Genomic DNA, 25,703 nt, shown 5'->3' on the forward strand with positions numbered 1-25,703 from the left:
ATGGAAGGATACAATAAAATGTTGAACAATCATACTGGTAATTAAAATAATACCATTGGCAATCCCCTACGTACAAAATGCATAAATTGTCCCACCCAAGACACACAAGAAGACACTTGGTTAGCATACTGGTGGTGCGGTCGATGGATTCGATTGTAACACTTGCCTGCACATTTTAAGAGTCCATGATTGTCAAAAGATGTAAGCCTTATAACAAGGTATTGATCTCTTCTTTAAAGGAATTCCCTGAACTTTATTAGTCTTTGTAGTGGAGGAACCAGATTTCAGTTTCTAGTCTATCTCAATGTGGAATTTCTGTAACAAAGGACCAATATCTAATCATGTTGTCAATAATGAAATCTCGAAATTCATCTGTTGTTTGCAAACAGTGAGCAACTCTGGCAGTAGTTACCTATATTTGCACTTCAGGCAGTCTGTTCTGGTTAATGAAGTTGTTATCATTTCTTTCCTCTCATATGGTCCACACTATTGTTTCAGTTGGACACTTCTGCATCAGTTTCACCCTTTTTGTCCTAGGTGAGAAAAAAAACAGGTGAAAATAATTTTGGGATGTTCAAAAGGGGAGCAGCATTGGAGAGAGAAAAAAAAAAGTGGTTGTAAATCATTGTAACATGACCCCATGAGACAGGTTATAGGTTTTCCTATCATTATATTTTCAAAGCAGCTATATATTTACAGAGAAATGCATATGGGGGATAAAGTCCTAATTTACCTTCTAGGGTGAAGCATTCCATTAGGCTGTGTTTGGTTTGAAAGAAAAGGTAGGGAAAGGAAGGGAAACCTTATGGTCCGTTTGGTTGCCAAGAAAGGATGGGATGAGAAAGGAATATATTTTTTCCCATTTTTGCATCCAGTGTTTGTTTCCTGAGAAACAGTATGATCAAAATTCATTTTCCTGTGTTTGCTTTCTAAGAAAATTTAACAGGAAAGACCCATAATGATACATCCCAATTCACAGCCAGATCTGGAAGACGTTTATTCAAACAAGCATGAGCAAAGACCCATAACGATACAGACCGAAGAAGTATCAGATACAGACCGGAGAGGCAGGGGAATAAGTAGATCAAATATCCATAACGATAAATCTGGAAAAGAGAGGGAGTTCTTACCTTCCCACAGTTGAATGGAAATACTTGAACCCTACAGACAAAAAAAGTGGATAAGCATGTTAGATCTACAATGTACACATGCAGATTTGTAAAAATCATAGCTTCATACTGCTGGAAATAATGACATTTAGTCGGTGAACAACCGTGTATTACAACCGACTGGAAAGAGAGTGACAAAGCCAAAAGGGGAAAGAAAATAATTGCCAGGGTTTAGGGGTTATAGATCTGGCCTTACCTTGGCCGGATATTGCCTGAGACGTCGTTGGAGACTCGACTGTTGTCAAGATGTTGAGGCAGTGAGAGGACGACTCCAGTCACAGTCAAGACAGCCTGATATTTTTTTCTCAATGTTTTCTCTTTCTCACCGGGGTTGTACCATATCAGCGTGACCCCGCATCCTAACTTCTGAGAAACTACATACCACATTTTCGCATCCCATCGCAACAAGCAAATGCGTGAAAGTGGGAATCTTATGGGAATATTTCCATTTTCCCATCCCAGTCACAGAAACCAAATGCACCATTAGCAACCATTAGCAAACCTTGTATAGGCCACTTCTCCTATAAATATCCAAGATTCTATATACGATCAGGTCCTAAAGCCCTTCCCATCATTTTTCTTAAAACACCTTTAATATAAAAAATTTGGTGCCATTGGAAATACCTAAAATCTCTTTCATAGTAGACCCACTGTTGAAAATACCATTGAACTCTTATCATATTCTTCACTTGATAATCTTTGAAATAATTCCTCCAACTTTTTGGAATTCTAATTCATCTAGAATTAGATATTTGAATCAGATCAGAAGTAGGAACATGGAGTTCTGAAGATGCTATCGACAAATGAGGATGCAGAAGATGGATTATGGGTTTTGATGAAAATATTTTCAGTTCTTTTAGCTAATTTTCTTTGTTTAACAATATGTTTTGCCTTTCAGATAGTAGTTTTATGTTCCTATAAGTATCAGTACCTTTGTTATTCATAACAACATAAATATAAATATATTCTACTCTGTTATGGAGAATAAATCATTAGATCTGTATCTATATATCCTTTTTCATTTTACATCCTTTCCAGCTTTGTGCTATCATTGGCTGATGTTGATGCGGGCCTTACGATGGAAGATGATAGCCTTGTATGGACAAGTAAGGATGCTGTTGTTGTTCTTGAGCACCAAAGTGAAAAGATACCTCTGAGGTAAGTTACCGATGTATTAAACATCTTCATTCTGTTGGCCCTCTTCTCTGCATAGGAATTTGTTTAACTCATCTATACTTTGCTCTGGAATTTCCCCCTGGTTCATAAGTTGTCTTTTCAGGAGTCCAACTTGTTTATACAATTAGTTTAGAACAAAAAGTGGTTTAGTTATATATTTTATATGCATGGATTTTTAGAACCTTAAAAGCAATCTCATTATTCATCCGGTGTACTTAACAAAGCATAATGACAAACGGGATGTCATTGTGTATAATTCATTTGAGTAAACACATTTGTTCAGCTATATACATGGATACTTCAAAATGGGCAGTTGGGCACCATATCTGTTGTGTGCACATGTGGACACTGACATGGCACTTGAGGGAATTTTGTCACATCATAATATCTGACTTTGTTTTGGTGGAAATAATATCTAACGAAAGAACTTCAAATGCTTAGGGTAAATTTTAGATATGAATGCTAAATTTATAGTTTTGTTACTTGATTTTGTTTATTATTTGTTTAGTTGGAAGTGGGACCAAGCATATTATTGGGGGCTTTTAGAGTAGTGTGTTTATGTTTTCTATTGAGATTTTTGTATCAGCCGCCCTATAAGGTCATATCAGCCATTGTAGATAGTTTTTATTTTAAGTATAAATACTAATGGGAGAGGGAGGCCAAATTATGTTGTGGCATAATCATTTGGGCCATCTTTCTTTTAATTCATTGCAATGTTTATTTCCAAAGTTGTTTAAGTCTGTTTAGTTGTCCATTTTGGAGTGTGAAAGTTGTCAGTTGGGAAAGTATTGTAGGCATTCTTTTAAATCAAGTAATAAAAGAAGTTCTGCTTTGGATATTGTTCACACTGATGTACAGGGACCTTATAATATTTCCTTCATGGGTGGTTACTACTATTTTCTTTTATTCGTGGATGATTACATTTGGTATTTTTAGATATATTTGATGAGATCACGTGATGAGGTACCTATTCTGGTGCAATAGGTCTATCAGATGGTTGTCACACTGTTTGGAGTGAGGACTAAGATTTTTAGATCAAACAATGCTAGAGAGTACTTCAAGAAGGATTTAGTTACATATTTTTTGGAGAGTAGGGTAGCAGAAGTCTTATGGTGTGTATGCTTCATGTTGAGTTGGGCCGATTTCTAGTTATTGGGCCTAGTTATTTAGCTCTTATTTTTAAGTTGTTAAGTTAGGAAGTTGTTGGGCTTTAGGCCCATTAGCTTATGTTTTTAAGTTGTGACTGTTCAGCTACTTTAGTAGCTGCCCTACCAAGGGCATTCTTATAATCTATATTCTTTTAATTGAAGTATAAAATATAATGACGGGTTGGTGACTAGAACTAATTTAATTCTAGTTGACATCCTACTCTTTCTTCTCTTTTCTTCTCTACTGCTGAAACTCTTCATCTTCTTCTTTCTCTTCACAAGGAATTCATCTAGATTTGGAAATGGTGATTTCCACTTGGTATCAGAGCGGGCTGAAGGTTCCTTGAGCTGTTTTCTCATGCAGCCCTAGATCGGCCGACTGCATGGTGATTTAAGAGGCTGATCAAAGATATCAGGTAAGCCCAGTTTTTGGATTTTTTGGTGGATTTGTTTTGCCCTATAGATGATCTAGGGTTTCCCATCAAGATCAGGAAAAACTAGAGAAAGGGGGAGTCTTGTTTCTGTTGGACTCTTCAATTTTGACCTAAGAAGTGGCGCCCTAATTTTTTAGGGTTCCTTGGAGTTTTCTGTAGGGGGTAATTCAAGTCTTGCTTGATTTGGAGGTTTCTGGAGAGAGCGGCTACCTATTCTCTCTCTTCTCCCGTCCCACAGAAAATGAATCTTTTGTGAGAGGACCATCTAGGGCACCAGAAGGGTGTCATTGGTACCAAAAGTAATTTATTTGATATTTTTGCATATTACAGTAATCTTCTATCCCCTTTTTGAGAAGTATGGAGGGTAACGAAGTTGAAAACAAGTCTGAGAGTGAAATGAGACCAGTGGAAAGAGGTGCTGGAGACCTTTTTGGGGCTAAGACCATTACTACAATTAAGTTGGATGGTTCGAATTACTTAGAATGGTCACAATTTGCAAAGATGGCCATTGGTGCTCATGGGAAGTTAGGGTATACCACTAGTGAAGAAATGAAACCTGAAACTAACAGCTCCTGGTGGGTACAGGAGAACTATATGGTGATGACTTAGCTGTATACTTCCATGCTGCCCCATATAAGTAAAAACTTTTTGTGGGAAAATACAGCTAAGGAAATATGGGATGGGGTTGTAGAAAACCTATTCACAGAGGGAGAATGTTGCTAGGACTTATTAGTTGAGAAATCAGATTATTGCTACAAGGCAGGGAGATAGACCTATTGCTGTTTACATTTTGGCCCTTAAAACCATGTGGCAGGAGATTGACCATCTGGAGACAGTTGTTTGGGAAACCACTAAGGATGCAACTGCCTACCAAAAGCTCCTAGAGAAGTATAGGGTGTTTGAATTCCTTGCTGGCCTTAATCCCGAGTATGATATTGCAAGACAGCACATTCTTTCCAGGGATAGTGTTACTCTCTCCTAGGAATATGCCTTTGTGTTAGGGGAAGAGAGCAGGAGAAATGTGATGATGAAAAATTTTGGGTTTGATCAATCAGCCATGGTTAGCATTGTGAGACCTAAACAAGGTGGGGACCGGGATGGTAGTGAAATCAAGAAGGAAGACAAAAAGGATTTGATCTGTGACTACTGTAAGAAGCCTAAACACACAAGAGATACTTGTTGGAAGCTTCATCCTCATCTTGTGCCAAATAGACTCAAAAATAAGAAGGGAAATGCTCACATGGCTATCACTGGTGACATTCTGGTCCCTCCTACTACAACTACTATGGAGTCTGTTGCAACTGCTGTAGTAAGGGCCAAACTTGAGAGGTATGGGCAGTTTCTAAACCAGTGGGATATAGCCAGTTCTAGTTCAACAACAGGTGGACAACCATGTATAGGTGGTTCTAGTGGAGCACACTCTACTTCCTTTGCTCACACAGGTAGTTCACATGCCACTGCAAATTATGTTTCTACTTTAAGTAAGGAGAGACCTCCTTGGATTATAGATTCTGGAGCCTTAGAGCACATGACCTATAGTTCCACTATTTTTTCTTCTCACCAACTTTGTTCTGGTAGAGATGGGGTCTCCACAACTGATGGATCTCATGTTTCCATTGCTGGGAAGGGGTCTGTCAAGATTAGTGAGGTATGGGCAGTTTCTAAACCAGTGGGATATAGCCAGTTCTAGTTCAACAACAGGTGGACAACCATGTATAGGTGGTTCTAGTGGAGCACACTCTACTTCCTTTGCTCACACAGGTAGTTCACATGCCACTGCAAATTATGTTTCTACTTTAAGTAAGGAGAGACCTCCTTGGATTATAGATTCTGGAGCCTTAGAGCACATGACCTATAGTTCCACTATTTTTTCTTCTCACCAACTTTGTTCTGGTAGAGATGGGGTCTCCACAACTGATGGATCTCATGTTTCCATTGCTGGGAAGGGGTCTGTCAAGATTAGTGATTCCATTTCCCTTTCCTCTGTTCTTCATGTTCCCAAATTGAGTACTAATCTGTTATTTGTTAGTAGTTTGATTAAAAATCTGAATTGTTCAGTAATTTTTTCTCCTGGTCATTGTATCTTGTAAGATCTGGATTCAAAGAGGACGATTGAGAGTGGTCGTGAAGTGAATGAAACCTACCTCTTGGATGTGCTTCCTCCTCCTTGAGTACATTAGTAGTTGTTTATCAAATAACACCAGTTTAAGCATTTATAATTTTTACCGTTTATCAAACAACTACTAATGTAGTAAATGGGTGAGAACGGGTCGTATCCACATGGAAGCAAGTGAAAAATTAACATATACTTATATCCGGACAATAGAATACAATCGAGAATTGCAGAAAATAAGAAAATAGAATCTATTATTGCTGAAATTAAATGTTTTGAATTTTAACAAGACAATAAATAAAAATCAGAATTTAATAAGGAATGGGAATCAACAAAGGAAATAAAAGAAATAAATTAGAAAAACGATCCAGAATCCAGATCTGGTGGCAGTAGCTGCAGATGGGCTAGACAACTTGCAGAAACCCCTCCTGACAAGAACCAGGCGTCTGTCCTTTCTACAACCTTCGAACCCCTCGAGAAACCTTAGCCTTGAACTGAACAAATTCAGATCTGCAAAACAGAGAAACGAACAAGAATTAAATCTAAAAGATTGCAGAAATAAAAATAATAGAAAAGAAAATAAAGAAAGAATGGTTGATCAGATCTAGTGGCAGTAGTTATAGAATAGTTGAACAGCTTGCAGAAACCCCTCCTGACAAGAACTGGGCATCCTCCCCTCCTATAATCCTTGAACTCCTCAAGAAACCTTAGCCTTGTTAACTAGGTGAATTGACCAACCCCTTCTCCAGGGCCCCTGGGGTCCTTTTTATAGAGAATGGTGGATATAGCTGGAATTAGAGAGAAAGAAGGGGCCAGCAGTTGGGTTTTATCAAAAATATGGGTGCCCTAGGGTTTATAATGAAGAGTTAGGATGGTTTTGGGGTGATCCTAAGGCTAGGGTTTGCTAAGAGTGAAAAGATTAGGTTAAAACGGCTCCCTAGGGTTTGCTAAGGAGAGGGGAGCATGGTAATACAATAGGATGAGCGTCAATTGGGTTTACGAAAACACCCCCTCTCAGCTGGTCTTCACACTGCATTTCAACCATGAAAACTTTCCAATTTTCCCCAGAATATGCAGAGACCCTTAGAGGCCACAACATTGATTTTAACTAGGAAACGGGTACACTTTGACTATTCTAAGGCCGAAAATACCCCTGAATTGATGCCCTTAAGGCATCAAAATGCAGGGTTATCAATAATCGTTTAGGTCATTTGCCCTTTTCTTTTTTGAGTCTTTTGTTTCCAAAGCTATTTGAGTCTGTTAGTTTGTCAAGTCTGGAGTGTGAAGGTTGTCAACTTGGAAAGCATTGTAGACATTCCTTTAAAGCTAGTAATAAAAGATGTTCATCTCCTTTTGATGTTATTCATTCTAATGTGTGGGGACCCTATCATGTTCTTTCTATTGGTGGTTATCGATATTTTTTTTAATTTGTGGATGATTTATCTCAATATTCTTGGATTTACTTGATGAGATCCTGAGATGAGGTACCATCATTGGTAAGGCAATTTCATTAAGTTGAAAAACAGTCCTAGAAGTAGGGACTGTGCACACTTGGAATGTGAACATAGCAGGTACAACCAAACACACAAAGAGGAATTGGGAAGAGATCCTTGTCTGGATAAAGAAGACAGAAGGGGGATTTAAACCCTAAAACCCTGGATGGCATGCAATTTATGAGATAGGTAGCAGTAAGTACAGCATCACCCCAAAATCTTGTGGGAACATGTGAGGCAAACAAAAGGCTCCTTGCAACTTCAACAATATGTCTATTTTTTCTCTCAGTAACTCCATTTTGTTCAGGGGTTCTAACACAGGAGCTTTGATGAATAACCCCCATGTCAGAGAGATACAAGGATAAACTCTTCTCAAAATACTCTTTTGCATTATCAAATCTGAAAACCTTAATTCTGGTATCAAATTGAGTTAAAACAAGCTCATGAAATTGCCTTGCCAGAAATAGGGGCAAGAGAACCATCAGCTAAGGTGATTTTGTCACGGCTAGGAAGTAAATCATATGAAACAAACAAAGTGGAAAGGTTGGTCATGTGATCAGAAGCACCTGAGTCTATGATCCAAGGGGTTTTGTGATTACCTGAGGTGGATGCATGGTTAGCGGAAGCCTTTATACCTGAGTGAGCAAATGCAATGGTGGTTGGACTTCCAGAAGGGATGGATGATGAAGATACACCTTCAAGCTGACTGATCATCTTTCCAAACTTCTCATATTCAGCTTTCATGGCTGCCAACTGTGTACTGGTAGACTCAACCTTTGTATCTGTGCTTGTGGCTGCATGCGCACTTCTTGTCTTTCTACTATCATTCTTCTTCTGGAATCTGATAGGTACAGGATTGGGATGCAATTTCCAGAACTTGTCCTTTGTGTGTTTCGGCTTCTTACAATATTCACACACCACCTCCTTCCTGTGCCACTGTGAGCTCCTGTAACCCCTTTGGGTTTAATTCCCATATTTGCAAAATGATCATTGATACCGACTCCTTGAACCTGCACTTGCCTCCTACTTTCTTCACTGCTGACCAAAGTATATGCTTGTGACAATGAAACATCTTCCTTGGACAAGATGTTTTGCTTTGTAATGTCGTATTCAGAGTTCAGTCCTGTCAAGAACTCAAAGACCCTATTCCTTTCAACCAATTTCCTATAGGTTTCAACATCCTTGGGGGTATCCCATGTCACAGCCTCTATCAAATCAATCTCTTGCCATAGAGATTTCAGGGTTGAGAAGTATGTTGCAAGTAATTTCTCCCCCTGCCTTAGATTCTTCACATCACTTCTCAATTTGTAGGCTCTGGCAACATTCAACTTCTGGGAGTAAGTTTCTGCAACACTATCCCAAATTTCTTTAGCCGAGTTCATCCACAGGTAATGTTGGCTAATCTGTGGCTGCATTGAGTTCACAAGCCACCCAATCATTGTATAATTCTCCTGCACCCATTTCTCATAGGAGGGATCTTCCTCTTGGGGAGCTTTCTTGCTCCCAGAGATAAACCCCCACTTTCCTCTACTGCAAATATGAATTTTTACGGATTGTGACCAGGCCAAATAATTGGTTCCATCCAATTTAACTGTAGTTACAACCAACAAGAATCAGTTGTAGTTCCCGAATTATGTCCATATTCAGCAGTGCTCTTGTTCTCAATTTCTGAGTAGTCCATTATGTAACAGTTTCAATTAGGGTTTCGGCAAGCCTTTAAAAGTGATCTGACTTTAAGGAACTCAGATTGAGTTGAAATAATAGCAAACACAGCAACACACAAACTCAGTTCAGAACTGACAGCTGTGAAAACCAAGTTCGGTGGCAGCACTTTCAAAGAGAAGAAACCCTGGTTCAGCTTTCAAGGAACAATTAGCAGGCCTCCAAACAATATGTATTCTTGGTTCCCAACAATAATTTCCCAAGGAGAATAAAGAAAACAGTCCACAATACCTAAGAGGACCTTTTACAAACATTATGCATGCAACATTCAACACTTCATTGTTAACAAGCAGAAATCACTTCAAGAACACTTTGTCTAGGTTCAAGAAACAACTGAACTAAAGTAGAGGCTTGTACCACTTAATTTAAATCAGTTTTCAGCAGTTTGGAAGCCCAAAAACAGCCGAACAACACTTCTAGAATAACCCAGAAATCAGTCTAGCAACAGTGGGCCGAATGGAGGTGTGCTTTGAATGCTTTAACAGTCCTCCCAAATACCAAAAATGACTCAACAAAGACCTTGAGAAAACAACTTACAGTATCTCTGGTTTGAACTTCAAACCAGGCTGAACTCTTTGTTCTCTGAGCTAGCTTCGAAAACCCTTTTCTCTGATTTCAAATCAGGCTGGAAAAAAAAACTTGTTCTCTGATTCCTCCTGGTCACCGAACCCTTCTCCAAGTGTATAGAAACTTGGGCACCCTCCAATGACCTTTAAGAACTAGGCGAATGATTGTAAACATTTAGCCCTAGAACCTCTTCATGTAGTTGGATGAACTAGAACCACATGAGGGACACGCCAAGTAACGACCCGCTCTGATACCAAAATAAAAAATAGTCCTAGAAGTAGGGACTGTGCTAGAAAACCAGAAAAAAACTAACAAGAGAAGATTAGAGAAGAAGAGAGAGAGAGAGAACTGCGGCAAGTAGAGTTAGAGGATGAGGAATTCGAACTTAAACCTCCCTCTAACACTCTAATACCTTTTATTTAAGTTAATCTTTGATAAATTACAGAGAAGTCCTTGAGTGGGCAGAAAAATACAAAAAACAGAACACTACAGAGTATGGGCCCAGAATAAGGCCCATAATAGAGAGAAACATAACATAACATGAAGTGACAGTCTATGGGCCATTCAGCCCATCTCCTCTACACATTAGATGCTGCTAACATAGTTTGGAACACGAATAAAGGTGTTCAGATCAGACAATGCCAGGGAATATTTTGAAAAACACCTTGCTTCATATCTGTTAGAATATGGTGTTGTCCATCAGAGCAACTGTTCTTACAGTCCACAGCAGAATGGTGTTGTAGAAAGGAAGAACAAACACATTGTTGAAATTGCAAGAAGCATGATGACCACATCTACAGTTCTAGTTTGGTTTTGGGGTGATGCGGTTCTCACAACAGTATTTTTGATTAACAGGGTGTCCTCTCGTATACTTGGATTCAGCACCCCATTCAGTCTCCTTATTCCTGAGGGGGAGATGTTTCATATTCCTCTCAAGGTGTTTGGGTGTATTTGCTTTGCACATATCCTTGGTCCTCACTGCCCGAAACTTGATCCAAAGGCGAAGAAGTGTGTCTTCCTTGGATATGCAAAAAATCAGAAAAGGTACTGCTGCTATGATCCAGTCTCTGGGAGTCGGTATGTTATTATGGATGTCACGTTTTTTGAGTCCACATACTTCTTCTTGACGAATCCTTCTCAGGGTGAGTGTTTTAGGGAAATGAGTGAGCAGTCTATCCCTCTTCTAGTTCCAGTTCCTGTGTCCACTCCTGTTCCTGATCCTCCTGTGTCACCTACCTTACCACCTCCCTTGTGTCCTAGTTCAAATTATTCTTCCCTTTCTTCTCCAATCCTTTTTATTAAGAATTAATGTTAAAGTAATTACAAGTATGCCCTTAAGTGGGCGACCAACTAGGCAGTAACATAAAGAGATCAAACAAAAAGGAAATAACAGGCCTATTAAGAGAGGCTCATTTGCTAACAAGAAAAAGAAAAAATATTACAAGAGAAGATACTAGGACCCATTTGGCTCAGTCTCTTTACACTCCCCCTCAAGCTGAGCATAGATGTCAATCATTCCCAGCTTGCTTATATAATGTGTCATTTTCCCTCTCGGAACTCCCTTGGTCAAGATATCAGCCAATTGTGCACCTGATGTGATGAATGGCAAACAAACTTCTCCTGAGGAAACTCTTTCCCTTATAAAATGTTTATCAACCTCAATGTGCTTAGTTCTGTCATGTTGAGCAGGATTATGTGCAATATTGATAGCTGCTTGGTTGTCACAGTAGAGCATCATTGGCTTCTCGTAGTCAACCCCCAATTCTTCTAAAAGGGATCGTAGCCACAATAATTTTGAAACACCATGTGCCATTGCCCTGTATTCTGCTTCAATTGAGGATCTAGCAACTACAAACTGTTTCTTACTCCTCCATGACACAATGTTCCTAGCGACCAGAACACAATAACTTGAGGTGGATCTCCTATCATCAATACATCCTGCCCAATCAGCACCAATGAAAGCTTCTAGTTTCATGTGTCCATGTTTGGCAAATAGAATACCTTTCCCTGGAGTACCTTTCAAGTAACACAAAACCCTTGCTGCAGCAACTAAATGAGTATCTCTGGGAGAATGCATGAATTGACTAATAACACTTACTGCATAGGAAATGTCTGGCCGAGTCATGCAAAGATATAACAACTTCCCGAGCAGTCTCTGAAACACCCCCTTATCAGATAAAAGGTCACCATCTGTAGCAGAAAGCTTATGATTGGGATCAATAGGAGTGGAGATTGGTTTAGCTCCAAGTTTACCAGTCTCAGCAAGGAGGTCAAGGACATTTACGCTGAGAAATGAAGATACCATCCTTAGATCTAGCAACTTCAATGCCCAAAAAATACCGAAGATCTCCCAAATCTTTGATCTAAAATTCAGAGTTAAGAAATATTTTTAGTTTACTGACCTCTTGAGTGTCATTACCCGTGACCACAATATCATCAACATAAACTATCAAGAAGGTCACCAAAGAGCCATTTCTCTTCAAGAACAAGGTATGATCAGGTTGAGTTTGTGTGTAACCAAAGGAGACAAGAGCAGCCCTGATCCTCTCAAACCAAGCCCGAGGAGACTATTTAAGACCATAAATAGATTTTTGCAGTTTACACACCTTGCCTTGCATTTCCTTCCCATACACCTCTGGAGGCAAAGACATATAGACCTCTTCATGTAGGTCTCCATTCAAGAAGGCATTTTTAACATCAAGCTGGTGTAGGGGCCAATCAAAAGTAGCAGCTAGAGATAACAAAACCCAGACTGAGGTCATCTTAGCTTTAGGAACAAATGTCTCAAGATAGTCAATTCCATACATCTGAGTGTAGCCTTTAGCAACTAGCCTAGTCTTAAACCTCTTAATAGATTCATCAGAGTGATATTTAATGGTAAACACCCATTTACAACCCACCGGTTTCTTTCCTTCAGGCAAGTCAACAATATCCCAGGTATGGTTCTTATGCAAAGCATCCAGTTCAACCATCATAGCATCCCTCCATTCAAGTTTAGATAAGGCTTCCGGTACGGACCTAGGTATCACATGGGAAGAAACAGAAGCAAGAAAAGAGTAGTAGGAAGGAGAGAGAAGGCTGTAAGACAAGTGTTTGGAGATACAATGGGTTATACACTTCCGCTTACCCTCGCGGAGAGCAATAGGAAGGTCAAGGTCTGGGAAAGATGTAGATGGGTCAGAAGAAGGCTGACCTATTACCTCAGTAATGATGGGAGGAGCAAGAGGCTCTTCTGTAGGAGTGGAAACAACCTACCCATGTCTAAATCTGTGCCTTGGTACCACCTTTGGAGAACAGGATGAGGAGTAATTATAGGAGAATGAGGTGGAGGAGGAGGAACAGGAATATCGGAGGTAGGTCCAGTGGGAGAAGTAGACACCTCATGAGAGGACTCAAGAGGAATGGGAAGAGGAACAACTGGAGACATAGCAAAGGGCTCTTCAGATTTCTCCCCCTCAGGAGAAATACTAAAGAAAGGAGTCAACTCAGCAAATGTGACATCCCGAGATACAAAGTGGGTGCCACTAACTGGATCAAAACAACAATATCCCTTCTGTGTGGAAGCATATCCCAGAAAAACACATTTATGAGCCTTAGGTTCAAATTTGTGCCTTTGATGGATGTGAACATGAACATAGCAAGTGCACCCAAAAACACGGAGAGGAAGAGAAAAAATATCCTCATCCGGGAAGAGAAGGCTAAAGGGTGTTTTGAAGTTGTAAAATAAGAGTAAACAGAGGAAGAAGAAGAATTTGTTATATTATTCATCAATCTCGTATGTATATATACAAGTTACAAATTCTATGTTAGGAAAGAATACATTAGGAAAGAAGACTAATCAAATTCCTACAAATCTGTCCTACAATCAAGGTAAATCATATCTCCCTAGTATTTACTTCCTATTTTAGTTATACAGTCTGTAACATCATATCTCCCTAGTATTTACTTCCTATTTTAATTATACAGTCTGTAACATCTTCCTATTTTAATTATACAGTTTGTAACACTCCCCCTCAAGCTGGAGCATAGATATTAATCATGCCCAGCTTGTTACAAAGATAATCAACCCTGACCCCATTAAGAGCCTTCGTGAAGATATCTCCCAGTTGTTCTCCTGTTTTCACATAACCTGTGGAAATCAAACCTTGCTGAATCTTTTCACGAACGAAATGGCAATCAATCTCGATATGCTTAGTTCGTTCATGAAAAACAGTATTAGATGCAATGTGAAGAGCAGCTTGGTTATCACACCATAACTTGGTTGGTACTGAAGTTTTAAGACCTACTTCAGTCAGAAGCTGATATATCCACATTATTTCACACACAGACTTGGCCATAGCTCTATATTCTGATTCTGCACTCGAACGTGAGACAACATTTAGCTTCTTGCTTTTCCATGAAACTAGATTCCCTCCAACAAATACACAATAGCCTAAAGTAGACCTTCGATCTTCCTTGGATCCTGCCCAGTCAACATCTGAAAAACATTCAATTCTAGTATGACCATGATTGCCATACAAAATTCCTCACCCAGGTGCTCCTTTTAAGTAGCACAAAATTTGTTCTACAGCTGTCCAGTGATTAACTGTTGGAGAGGACATGTACTGACTCACCACACTAATTGAATACTCAATATCTAGACGAGTTACAGTAAGATAATTCAACTTTCCAACCAATCTTCTATATCTCTTAGGATCTCCAAATAATTCACCATCTTTTGTGAGCTGCAAGTTAGGAATCATTGGAGTGCTACAAGGCTTAGCTCTCAACTTTCCCGTCTCAGACAACAAGTACATATTTCCTTTGAGATAAGAATATTCCCTTCTTGCTTCTTGTTACCTCAACACGCAAGAAGTATTTCAACATTCCCAAATCTTTGGTATGAAACTGAGTGTGGAGAAAGGATTTAAGGGATGAAATCCCTGTAGTATCACTCCCTGTAATGACAATATCATCCACATACACAACTAACAAAATGATGCCAGCAGTAGAGTGCTTGAAAAAAACAGAATGATCAGACTTACTTTTCTTCATACCAAAATTCTTGACTGCCCGACTAAACTTTCCAAACCAGGCGCGAGGACTCTGCTTCAACCCGTACAGAAACTTATGAAGATAGCAAACTTTCCCATACTCCCCCTGAGCAACAAAGCTAGGCGGTTGCTCCATATAAACTTCTTCTTGAAGATCCCCATGAAGAAAATCATTCTTGATGTCTAACTGATGAAGGGGCCAATTATAAGTAGCTGCCATAGAAATAAACAACCTGACAAAAGTAAGTTTAGCAACAGGAGAAAAGGTATTAGAATAATCCACTCCATAAGTCTGAGCATATCCTTTAGCAACAAGACGGGCTTTCAATCAAGCAATGGACCCATCAGGATTCACTTTAACTGTAAACACCCATTTACACCCAATAGCCTTCTTATTTGCAGGTAAATTTACCAAGGTCCAAGTACCATTGTCCTCTAAAGCATTCATCTCCTCAATCATAGCATTACGCCATCCAGGGTGAGAAAGGGCTTCTTTAACAGTCTTAGGATCAGAGATAGAATCAAGAGATGCAATAAAAGAACAAGAAGAGGACGACAAATGATTATAAGACACAAATGAAGATACTGGATAAGTACACTTACGCTTACCTTTACGAAGAGAAATAGGAAGATCATCATTAGAGACTGGTTCTGATGACGAAGGAACAGGATCAGTTGAGACTGGATCTGCCGACGAAGGAGTTGGTGTAGGACATGGATCCGGAGGGGTTGGTCGCCGAGAATAAACCTATACTATAGGTGGCTTAGGCCTGGCAGGAGCAGATTCAATAGGATGTTAACCAGATGATGTGACAGTATAGATTAACAAATCATCATCCTCCCCCTGACTTGAATGAGGAGTAGATGGAAAGAAAGATGTATCTTCTAGGAAATTAACATCACCTGACACAAGATATATGTGAAGAGTAGGACAATAACATCTATACCCTTTTTGAACACGATAATACCCAAGAAAAACACACTTCAAAGATTTTGGATCTAGTTTGGTAACCTGAGGACGAACATCCCGAACAAAGCATGTACACCCAAATACCCTGGGCTCAATAGGAAATAGTGTTTTATTTGGAAACAGAACATGATAAGGAGTCTTACCTTGAAGGACAGATGAAGACATATGGTTAATCAAAAAACATGCCGTGGAAACTGCATCAGCCCAGAAAGGTTTAGGAACCTTCATTTGAAATAACAAAGCTCTTGCAGTTCCAAGAAGGTGTCTATTTTTCCGTTCAGCAACCCTATTTTGAGATGGTGTATCTACACAAGAAGTTTGATGAAGAGTGCCATGCTGAAGCATGTTATTTTGAAAGGATTCTGACAAGTACTCCTTAGCATTATCACTTCTCAATATTTGTACAGAAACATTAAATTGAGTTTTAACTTAAGCACATAAAGCAGAAAAATGAGAAAACACCTCAGAACAATTTTTCATTAAATATAACCATGTCCTACGAGAGTAATCATCAACAAAAGTAACAAAATACTTAAACCTAGTTTTGGACTCAACTGGACATGAACCCCAAACATCTGAATGGACTAATTCAAAATGAGCATTAGCTCGTTTATTGACTCTAGGACTTGAACTAAGGCGATGGTGTTTAGCAAACTGACAAGATTCACAATTTAATGACGACAAATTCTGAAATTGAGGACAAATTTGCATTAACACATGGAGAGAGGGGTGGCCCAACCGACATTGTGCTTCAAAAGGGGTTGCAACTCCAGAACAGGCTATGGATCTTGGAACTTGTGTATCAAGGATGTAGAGACCTCCAGACTCATGTCCCTTACCAATAATCTTCTTCGTCGTAAGATCCTGAAATAAACAATAATCAGGAAAAAATGAGACACAACAATTAAGGGTACGAGTGAGTTTGCTAACAGAAATTAAATTAAATGATAACTGAGGTAAACTAAGAACATATGACAAAGGAAGTGATGGTGTTGGACTAATTGTGCTAGACCCAATAACACAAGATGTTGATCCATCTGCTAAAGTAACAGGAGAGGTAGATTTATGTGACTGAAAGGTAGAAAACAGACTTGAATTACCTGTCATATGATCTGTAGCTCCAGAATCAATGACCCATTTTGAAGAGGAGGAAACAAGACATATATTGGGTTTACCTGACTCGACGATGGCAGTAACAGGAGTAGATTGAGGTTTCAATGATTCTTGGTATTGAGCAAATTTGGCATATTCATCTGCAGATATCATAACAGACTTCTCAGAAGTATCCGTGGTGGATGCAATAAGGGCTGACTAAGTTTTTTTATTCTGCAACTTCCTGCAATCCCGCTTCATGTCTTGGCTTATGACAGTAATGACACACTATCTCTCCTAACTCTTGTCCACGAGTATTAGTATTCCTGTCATAGTTACTTGACCTACCACTACCACTCCTGTATTGTTGTCTCCCTGATTCAGATGTATTATTGCGGTTGACAAGGGCATTACTAGGCTGAACAGGTAGAGAACATTCTATACGAAGGACCCTACTGAAAGCATCTTATAGAGAAGAGATCTCTGAACTAGAAAGAATCTGAGATTTAGTAGTCTCAAATTCAGAAGGTAGGCCAGCTAAAAAACTCATAACAGCCATCTTTTCTCGCTGAGCTTGTTGAACAGTCACATCAGTACTAAACGGAAGCAACATATTAAGTTCTTCATATGTTTTCTTAAAATCCATGAAATATCTTGTAAGAGATCTATCGCCTTTGTCTGCCTTATAAAAGGCTTTGCACACATCATAAATGCGGGAAATATTCCCCTTTCCGGAGTACAAGAGCTCTAGATAGTTCATTAATTCCTTAACAAATCCACAGTGAGTGACTAAAACCTCACTTTTAATGGAGTTGCGTATCTACAAGAACAAACGGGCATCCTCCCTCAACCAAAACTTTCTCGAGTCATCATTAGGAGGGTCATCACTCAAATGGTTATCCATAGTAATACTCAGCAAATATAGTTGAACAGTTTTACTCAAATCCAAATAATTAGAGCCATTAAGCTTATGCTCAGTTATTTTTGACATCACTGGAATAACATCCGACATAACTACTGATTTCTTGTCTGCCATAATCTCAAAATTCAAATAAACAGAATATTTTGAACACCGAAAATCAATCAGAGCACACCTGTTGAAAACACCGGAATGGATATGCATGTAACAAAGCACAAATATGTGCTATACAGGACGAGGCGGGCCAAAAGACGATTGAAAAAAATTTTCCGGCGACAGATGTGCCTCCACGTGCCGGCGCGCGTGACTGTGGCAGAATCTTCAGGCGGTGCATGAGACACATGCGCAGGGCTGCTAACTGCCGGACTTTGCAGAGACTAGATGCTCTGACTGCTCCAAGGAGGTGACCCGAAACACCCAGAAATTTTCCTCTACCTACTATTTACTTAAATCAAAAGGGCAGGCAGAGACTAGATGCTCTGATACCATGTAAAATAAGAGTAAACAGAGGAAGAAGAAGAATTTGTTATATTATTCATCAATCTCGTATGTATATATACAAGTTACAAATTCTATGTTAGGAAAGAATTTATTAGGAAAGAAGACTAGTCAAATTCCTACAAATCTATCCTACAATCAAGGTAAATCATATCTCCCTAGTATTTACTTCCTATTTTAGTTATACAGTCTGTAACATCATATCTCCCTAATATTTACTTCCTATTTTAATTATACAGTCTGTAACATCTTCCTATTTTTAATTATACAGTCTGTAACAGAAGTTAAGAACCAGGAAGGGCATACAGTTGATCAAAAAGGTAGCAGTAAGAACATCATCTCCCCAAAATTTTGTAGGAACATGGGATGCAAAGAAGAGGGATCTGACAACTTCAACTACATGTTTGTTCTTTTCCGCCACTCCGTTTTGTTGTTGAGTGTAGGAATAAGAACTTTGATGAATAACCCCAAAAGTTTCAAGATAGACGGAGAGGGTTTTCTCAAAATACTCCTTAGCATTACCAGAACAGAATATTTTGATCCGAGTGTTAAACTGGGTGAGATGGAGTTCATGAAATTTTTGCACAATAACTAGTACTTCATCCCTGGATTTCATGAGATAAATCCAAGTGTAACGAGAGTAGTCATCAATAAAAAGGATAAAGTACATGTAACCCCCCATAACTGGCAAATGATATGGCCCCCACACAAGTCAGAGTGAACAATATGAAAAGGACAAAGAGATTTTTTATTGCTTACTGAATAAGAATGTCTACAATGCTTTGCCAGTTCACACGATTCACAATGAAGACTCGATAAAGACACTCCCTTAAACATATTTGGAAACAAATGACTCAAAGCAGAGAAAGACAAATGACTAAACCGAAAGTGACATAACAAGACTTTGTCAATAGACTCTAACAAAACTGACTCTAAGGTAACTCCATGAGGTGGTCCAAAAGTTCTATCTGGTGTGTCCAGCAAGTATATTTCGTTCGCCTCATGGCCACTCCTAATCATCCTCTGAGATTGCAGGGCCTGAAAAACACAATGAGTGGGAAAAAAGGTTATGTTACAATTCATGGATTTAGTTAAGTTGCTAACAGATAAAAGGTTTGTATTAAGTTTAGGGACATGAAGGACAGAGGATAAATAAAGGGTGTCAAAGGCCTTTATATCCCATTTACCAGAGATGGGAGCAAGAGACCCATCAGCAAGGGATATTTTCTCTTTACCAGAGAGGTGGTATGAGCAGAAGAGATTAGACAGGCTGGTCATATGGTTTGATGCACCAGAATCAATAATCCAAGGGATTTTATGATTACCTGAAACTGAAGCATGGTTTGCAGAAGCACGAATACTTGAGTGAGCAAATGCAGATGAAGATGATGTGTTGCTGGAAGAGTGAGATGAAGAAATTGTAGCTTCCAAGTGATTTAGCAGCCTCCCATACTTTTCAAAATCCGCCTTCATTGCTGCCAACTGCTCAATGGTTGATTTTTTTTCACTCTCCTTATTTCCTCCTTCAGGTACTATAGCAACATTAGCTGTCTTAGGCTTTCCTACTTGATTGCCCTTCTTAGAGCTATTGTTATTCTTAAACCAATCAGGAAGAAGCTCAGGATGAAGCTTCCAGCAAGTGTCCTTTGTATGCCTCAGTTTCTTGCAATATTCACATATCTACTCCTTTTACTCAGTAGGACCCTTTGGCTTTATTCCAGCATGTGCAAAGTATTATGTAGGTGGACTCTGCAACTGAACCTGCCGCCTACTCTTCTCATTGCTTATCATGTGTATGCCTGGGAAAGAGTAACCTCATCTTTGGCCAGAATATTTTGCCTAATGATGTCAAACTCAGGGTTGAGTCCAGTGAGAAATTCAAACACCTTATTTCTCTTCACCAACTTCCTATACATTTCAGTATCATTCTTACTCTCTCATACAATTGTCTCCATAACATCAATTTCTTGCCATAGGGATTTCAATATAGAGTAGTAGATTGCTACACTCTTCTCCCCCTGTCTTAGGTTCTTCACGTCACTTTTCAACTTGTAGACTCTGGCTACATTCAACTTTTGTAAATAGGTCTCAGTAACACTGTCCCATATCTCCTTAGTCGAAGACATCCAGAGATAATGCTGACTTATATGAGGTTGCATAGTGTTGACCAACCATCCAATGACAATATAGTTCTCTTGCATCCATTTCTCAAATTCAGGGTCTGTCTCTTTGGGTTTCACTTTACTACCTGTGAGATACCCAAGTTTTCCTCTACTACAGACATAAATTCTTATAGATTGTGCCCAAGCAAGATAATTTGCCCCATCTAGCTTGATTGTAGTAACACCAGTCAAAACGGAATCTACCGAGCTAAGGCCGGAAACTAGCACTTGCTTGAACTCACTTCTATATGGCTCTATTAATCAAACAAAAATCAAAGAACCAGAAATTTGGTCTATGTGAATAAACCCTAGTTGATTCTAGGTCAAAGTAGAGAAGAAGGAAGAAGAAAGAAAAGAGAAAGAAGGAGAAGAATGTTTGGCTAGACTAGAAGAGAGAATGTGAAAAATCACTCTCCTAGCCGACCACTTGGATTTTATTCATAAAACTTGGAGTTACAAGAAAGACAGTTTTGTCCCTCATATAAGATGAGACACATAACATAAACTCAGATACAATAGACCTTTCACTTTCAAGAAGATAAAGAATGACTAAAATACCCCTGACTCGAGCATTCTAACACTCCCCCTCAAGCTGGAGAGTATATATCAGATAGTCCCAGCTTGTTACAAATGTAATCTATTCTTCCCTGAGACAATCCCTTTGTGAAGAAATCTGCCCACTGATTTCCTAAGCTCACATGAGATGTAGTTATTACCCCACTTATCACTTTCTCTCTCACAAAGTGACAATCCACCTCAATATGTTTAGTTCTTTCATGGAAGACGGGATTGGATGAGATGTGAACAGCAGCTTGGTTATCACAGTATAGTTTCATGGGTTTACCCCATCTCCTGTAGTAAGTTCTTCAGCCATACTAGTTCACATGTGGTATGGGCCATAGCCCTGTACTCTGCTTTTGCACTACTTCTTGCCACCACTGTTTGCTTCTTGCTCTTCCAAGTTACAGGATTGCCACCCAGGAAGGTACAATACCCTGTGGTTGACCTCTTGTCTGATATAGAGCCAGCCCAATCAGCATCTGTGTACCCTACTATCTCAAAGAGTTCCCCCCTTTCGGTATAACAAACCACGACTTGGAGCACCCTTTAGGTACCTAACAATTCTCAGAACAACTTCCTAGTGAGGAACCCGGGGATGTTGCATAAACTGACTCACCACACTCAAAACAAATGATATATCTGGTCGGGTAATGGTCAGATAGTTCAACTTTCCCACCAACCTTCTATATCTTCCAGAATCATCAAACTCTTCACCGGCATCCACACTTAACTTGACATTGAGTTCCATGGGAGTCTCTGCTGGTTTAGCACCTAACAACCATGTTTCTTCAAGTAGATCAAGAACATATTTTCTCTGACATAGGTTGATCCCCTGTTTTGACCTCGCAACCTCAATCCTTAGGAAATACTTTAGCTTCCCCAGATCTTTCGTATTGAAGTGGTCCTGTAAGAATCTTTTCAGCCTGTCAATGTCATTGTTGTCACTTCCAGTTATGACAATATCATCCACATACACGACTAGCAAGATTGTCCCATCCTTTGAGTTATAGCTGAACACAGAATAATCAACTTGACACTGTTTCATCCCAAAGGCCTTCACCACTTCACTGAACCTACCAAACCATGGACATGGAGATTGTCTCAGTCCATAGATTGCCTTTTTGAGCCTGCACACCTTACCAGCCTCCCCCTGAGCAACAAACCCTGGTGGTTGCTCCATATACACCTCGTCAACAAGATCACCATGTAGGAAGGCATTTTTGATGTCAAGTTGCACAAGAGGCCAATCATACATAGCAGCTAATGAGATCAACACCCGAACTGAACCAATTTTAGCCATAGGAGAGAATGTCTCCATATAGTCCACACCATATAACTGAAAATAGCCATTGGCCACTAACCGTGCCTTCAATCGTTCCACACTGCCATCAGGAAGATGCTTCACTATATAGACCCATTTACACCCAACAGTGTGTTTACCAGGAGGAAGGGTGTTGAGTTCCCACGTGTGATTATGTTGTAGAGCAGAGAGTTCTTCTTCCATGGCTTGCCTCCACCCTGGGGAGGTAAGGGCTTCTTGTACAGTCTTGGGAATGGGAACCGATGAGAGTAATGATATAAACTTGCAATGAGAAGCAGAAAGGTGAGCAGTGGAAACATAGTCTGAAATGGGATGAGAAGTACAAGTACGTTTACCTTTCCGCAAAGCAATAGGAAGATCAAGATCTGAGGAAGGAGCAGTAGCAGGATCTGTCGACAGGTGTTGAAGTGGAGGAGGGGCCGAAGCACATCTGCGGGAATACACTTGAGTAATTGGCGGCCTCTCTGTAGTAATAGGCATATGATGTGCATCTGCAGTAGGAATGGGAGCTACGGGGAGAGGGTCCATAACCGGTACAGGAAGAGGAACCACAGAGGGAGAAGAAGAGACCCCGACATCTGAGAAAAATGGAACTGATTCAAAGAAGGTGACATCAGAGCACACAAACGATTTATGAAATTTTGTGTTATAACACTTATACCCTTTCTGAGTCCTCGAGTAGCCAGGAAAAATATACTTCGTAGCTCGAGCATCTAGCTTGTCTACTCTAGGCCCCAAGTGTTGAACAAAACAAACACAACCAAAGACTCTTGGGGTGAGAGGAAATGGAGACAAAGTGGGAAACAACACGGAGAAAGGGGATTGACTTCCAAGGATTGACATGGGCATCCGATTTATCAAAAAACAGGATGTAAGAACAGCATCACTCCAAAAATGCTTTGGGACATGCATATTGATCATCAAGGACCGAGCAATGTCAAGAAGATGTCTATTTTTCCGTCCAGCTACACCGTTTTGTTGCGGGGTGTAGGCACAAGAAGTTTGATGAATTATTCCATGATGTTCTACGTATTGCTGAAATGGTGAGGAGATGTATTCTTTGGCATTATCGAAGCGAAGTATTTTCATATGAACACCAAATTGAGTGTGTATTTCAGCATGAAATTTCTGAAATATAGAGAACAATTCACCACGGTCTTTCATAAGGTAGATCCATGTCATCCTTGAAAAGTCATCAACAAAGATTACAAAGTACTTAAACCCATTGTATGACACAACTTTAACTAGACCCCATACATCAGAATGAACTAAAGCAAAAGGACTAGAGACACGACTATCAATTCTTGGACTAAATGAGACTCGGTGATGTTTTCCCAACTGACATGACTCACAATCCAACGATGAAAGATGACTCAAAGAAGGAACTAGCAGCTTCAAAGCCTTGAGAGAGGGATGATCAAGTTTGCAGTGCCATTGGAGAGGAGTAAGAGACAACTGAAAAGCCACTGGGGGGCCACCACCATCAAGGTAATACAAACCACCTACTTCATGCCCTCCACCAATCTTCTTCCCCGTCTTGAGATCCTAAAACACACAAGAAGAAGGATAGAAGGTTACAGAACAATTAAGAGACTTGGTTAATCTACTAACAGACATACGATTAAACGAGAACTTAGGAACATATAAAACAGATGCTAAAGACAAGGAGAAATCAACATCACCAACACCACAAATGGGAGATGTAGAACCATTAGCAAAAGTAACTGACTGAGATGTGGAGGAGCGAGAAAGGGAAGAAAATACATCAAGAGTCCCAAACATATGGTCCAAGGCTCCAGAATCAATGATCCAGGGTGAGGCTTTGGGAGCTAAGCAAGCCATACCTGAATGGGCAAGTGTAGTTGTGTTCTGCTGAGATGTTTGAAGGAACTGCTCATATACTGCCCGTGGTACACTCACCATTTCCTGCCCGGAAGCACAAGCGGGTGTGGAGGGGGTTGGGGCAGTTTGTTGGCTTTCAGTAATTGTGCTACTACTCTTAGATGTAGCATGGTTGGCCCAAATGTTGGGTGGACTACACAAATCATAACAGAAATTAACTGTGTGCCCCTCTAAGCCACAATGTGTACATTTTCTCTGAGCATTACTCCTTCCACTTCCACGGCCTCCCCCTGACTCTCGGCCTCCAGTCCGGCCACTAGCCCAGTTAAACATGTGTCCACCACGGTTGCTTGGAGGGCCACTGCTGCCACCACCACTTCTACTTCCATGGCCACTCCCTTTAGTCACTACCAGACCAGATCTATCAGAGAAGGAAGAATGTTCCACCGGTTCAATGGATGTCCTTTGAAGACGGGCAAAAACTTCTTCAAGTGAAGGGAGAGCTGATCCCCCCAATATCTGTGCTTTGATAGGCTCATACTTAGCCTTCAAGCCTACAAGAAACCTAGTCACATCAAGCTGTTCATGTTGCTTTTGTTGGATCTGGACATCTGATGTTAGAGGGTGATACACATTTAGCTCATTGCAGATATTCCTCAAACTTGCATAATACTCCTCTAAGCTTTGAATTCCTTGCTTCAAATTGAAGTACTCTTGGTATAACTGATATACCCTAGTTGTGTTGTCTTGTCCAGAGTACAACTTTTTAGCATGATCCCAGATCTATTTGGCTGTATCTAGGAACATGAAGTTCACACTAATATTTGGTTCCGTGCTGTTCCAAAGCCATATCATTATTTGTGCATCATCTTGTTCCCAATCACTGAACCCAGGAGAATTAGAGGAAGGTTTCTCCTCCCTCACATGTTTTACTTTCCATTTGGCCTTCAAGAACACCTCCACAGATTTTGCCCATGGTACATAGTTCTCACCATTCAACTTGATGGATGTCATTTGAACACTTGTATAATCTGAAGAAAGCATGATGCTGGTTTTGTTGTCATTCCCATCTACGGAAGAAGCCATCTCCATTATTTCTCCTTCAAGTATACAACACAACCACACACACTTTCACATGGCTTATCTCACTTATAGCACCACCAACCCCAGCTTTAAATACACATTACACACCACACACTAAGGTTGAAATCACTCAGTCTTCACATCAAACACCTGGGCTGCACACTGCAAAACCATTCACTACCACACACTAAGACTGAAATCACTCAGTCTTCACATCAAACACTTGAGCTGCACACTGCAGAACTGATTACACACAAGGTCTAGGACAACCACCACCACCACCAATCACCACGACACAACCACCACCAATCTACTGCTGTAGTGAACTTCAGCAGTCGACAACTCTTTTTTCAGCATACATATGAAGAGAAATGCAGAGGAATATGACTGAAATGCATAT

The 25,703-nt window shown here is 39.9% G+C and overlaps 1 protein-coding gene across 1 annotated transcript in view; it reads left to right on the top strand.

Annotated features, from left to right (window-relative positions):
- Positions 1–25,703, top strand: part of LOC148872135 (uncharacterized) — a 79,220-nt gene that overhangs the window by 47,867 nt on the left and 5,650 nt on the right. The window contains exon 11 of the mRNA XM_088971651.1: positions 2,208–2,327. Within this exon, the coding sequence (XP_088827777.1) occupies positions 2,208–2,327 (120 nt within the window). The remainder of the gene's footprint in view (positions 1–2,207; positions 2,328–25,703) is intronic.

Source organism: Nelumbo lutea, chromosome 2 (assembly GCF_056320005.1).
Source record: "Nelumbo lutea isolate HS-2025 chromosome 2, American lotus-T2T, whole genome shotgun sequence".
Classification (NCBI taxonomy): domain Eukaryota; kingdom Viridiplantae; phylum Streptophyta; class Magnoliopsida; order Proteales; family Nelumbonaceae; genus Nelumbo; species Nelumbo lutea.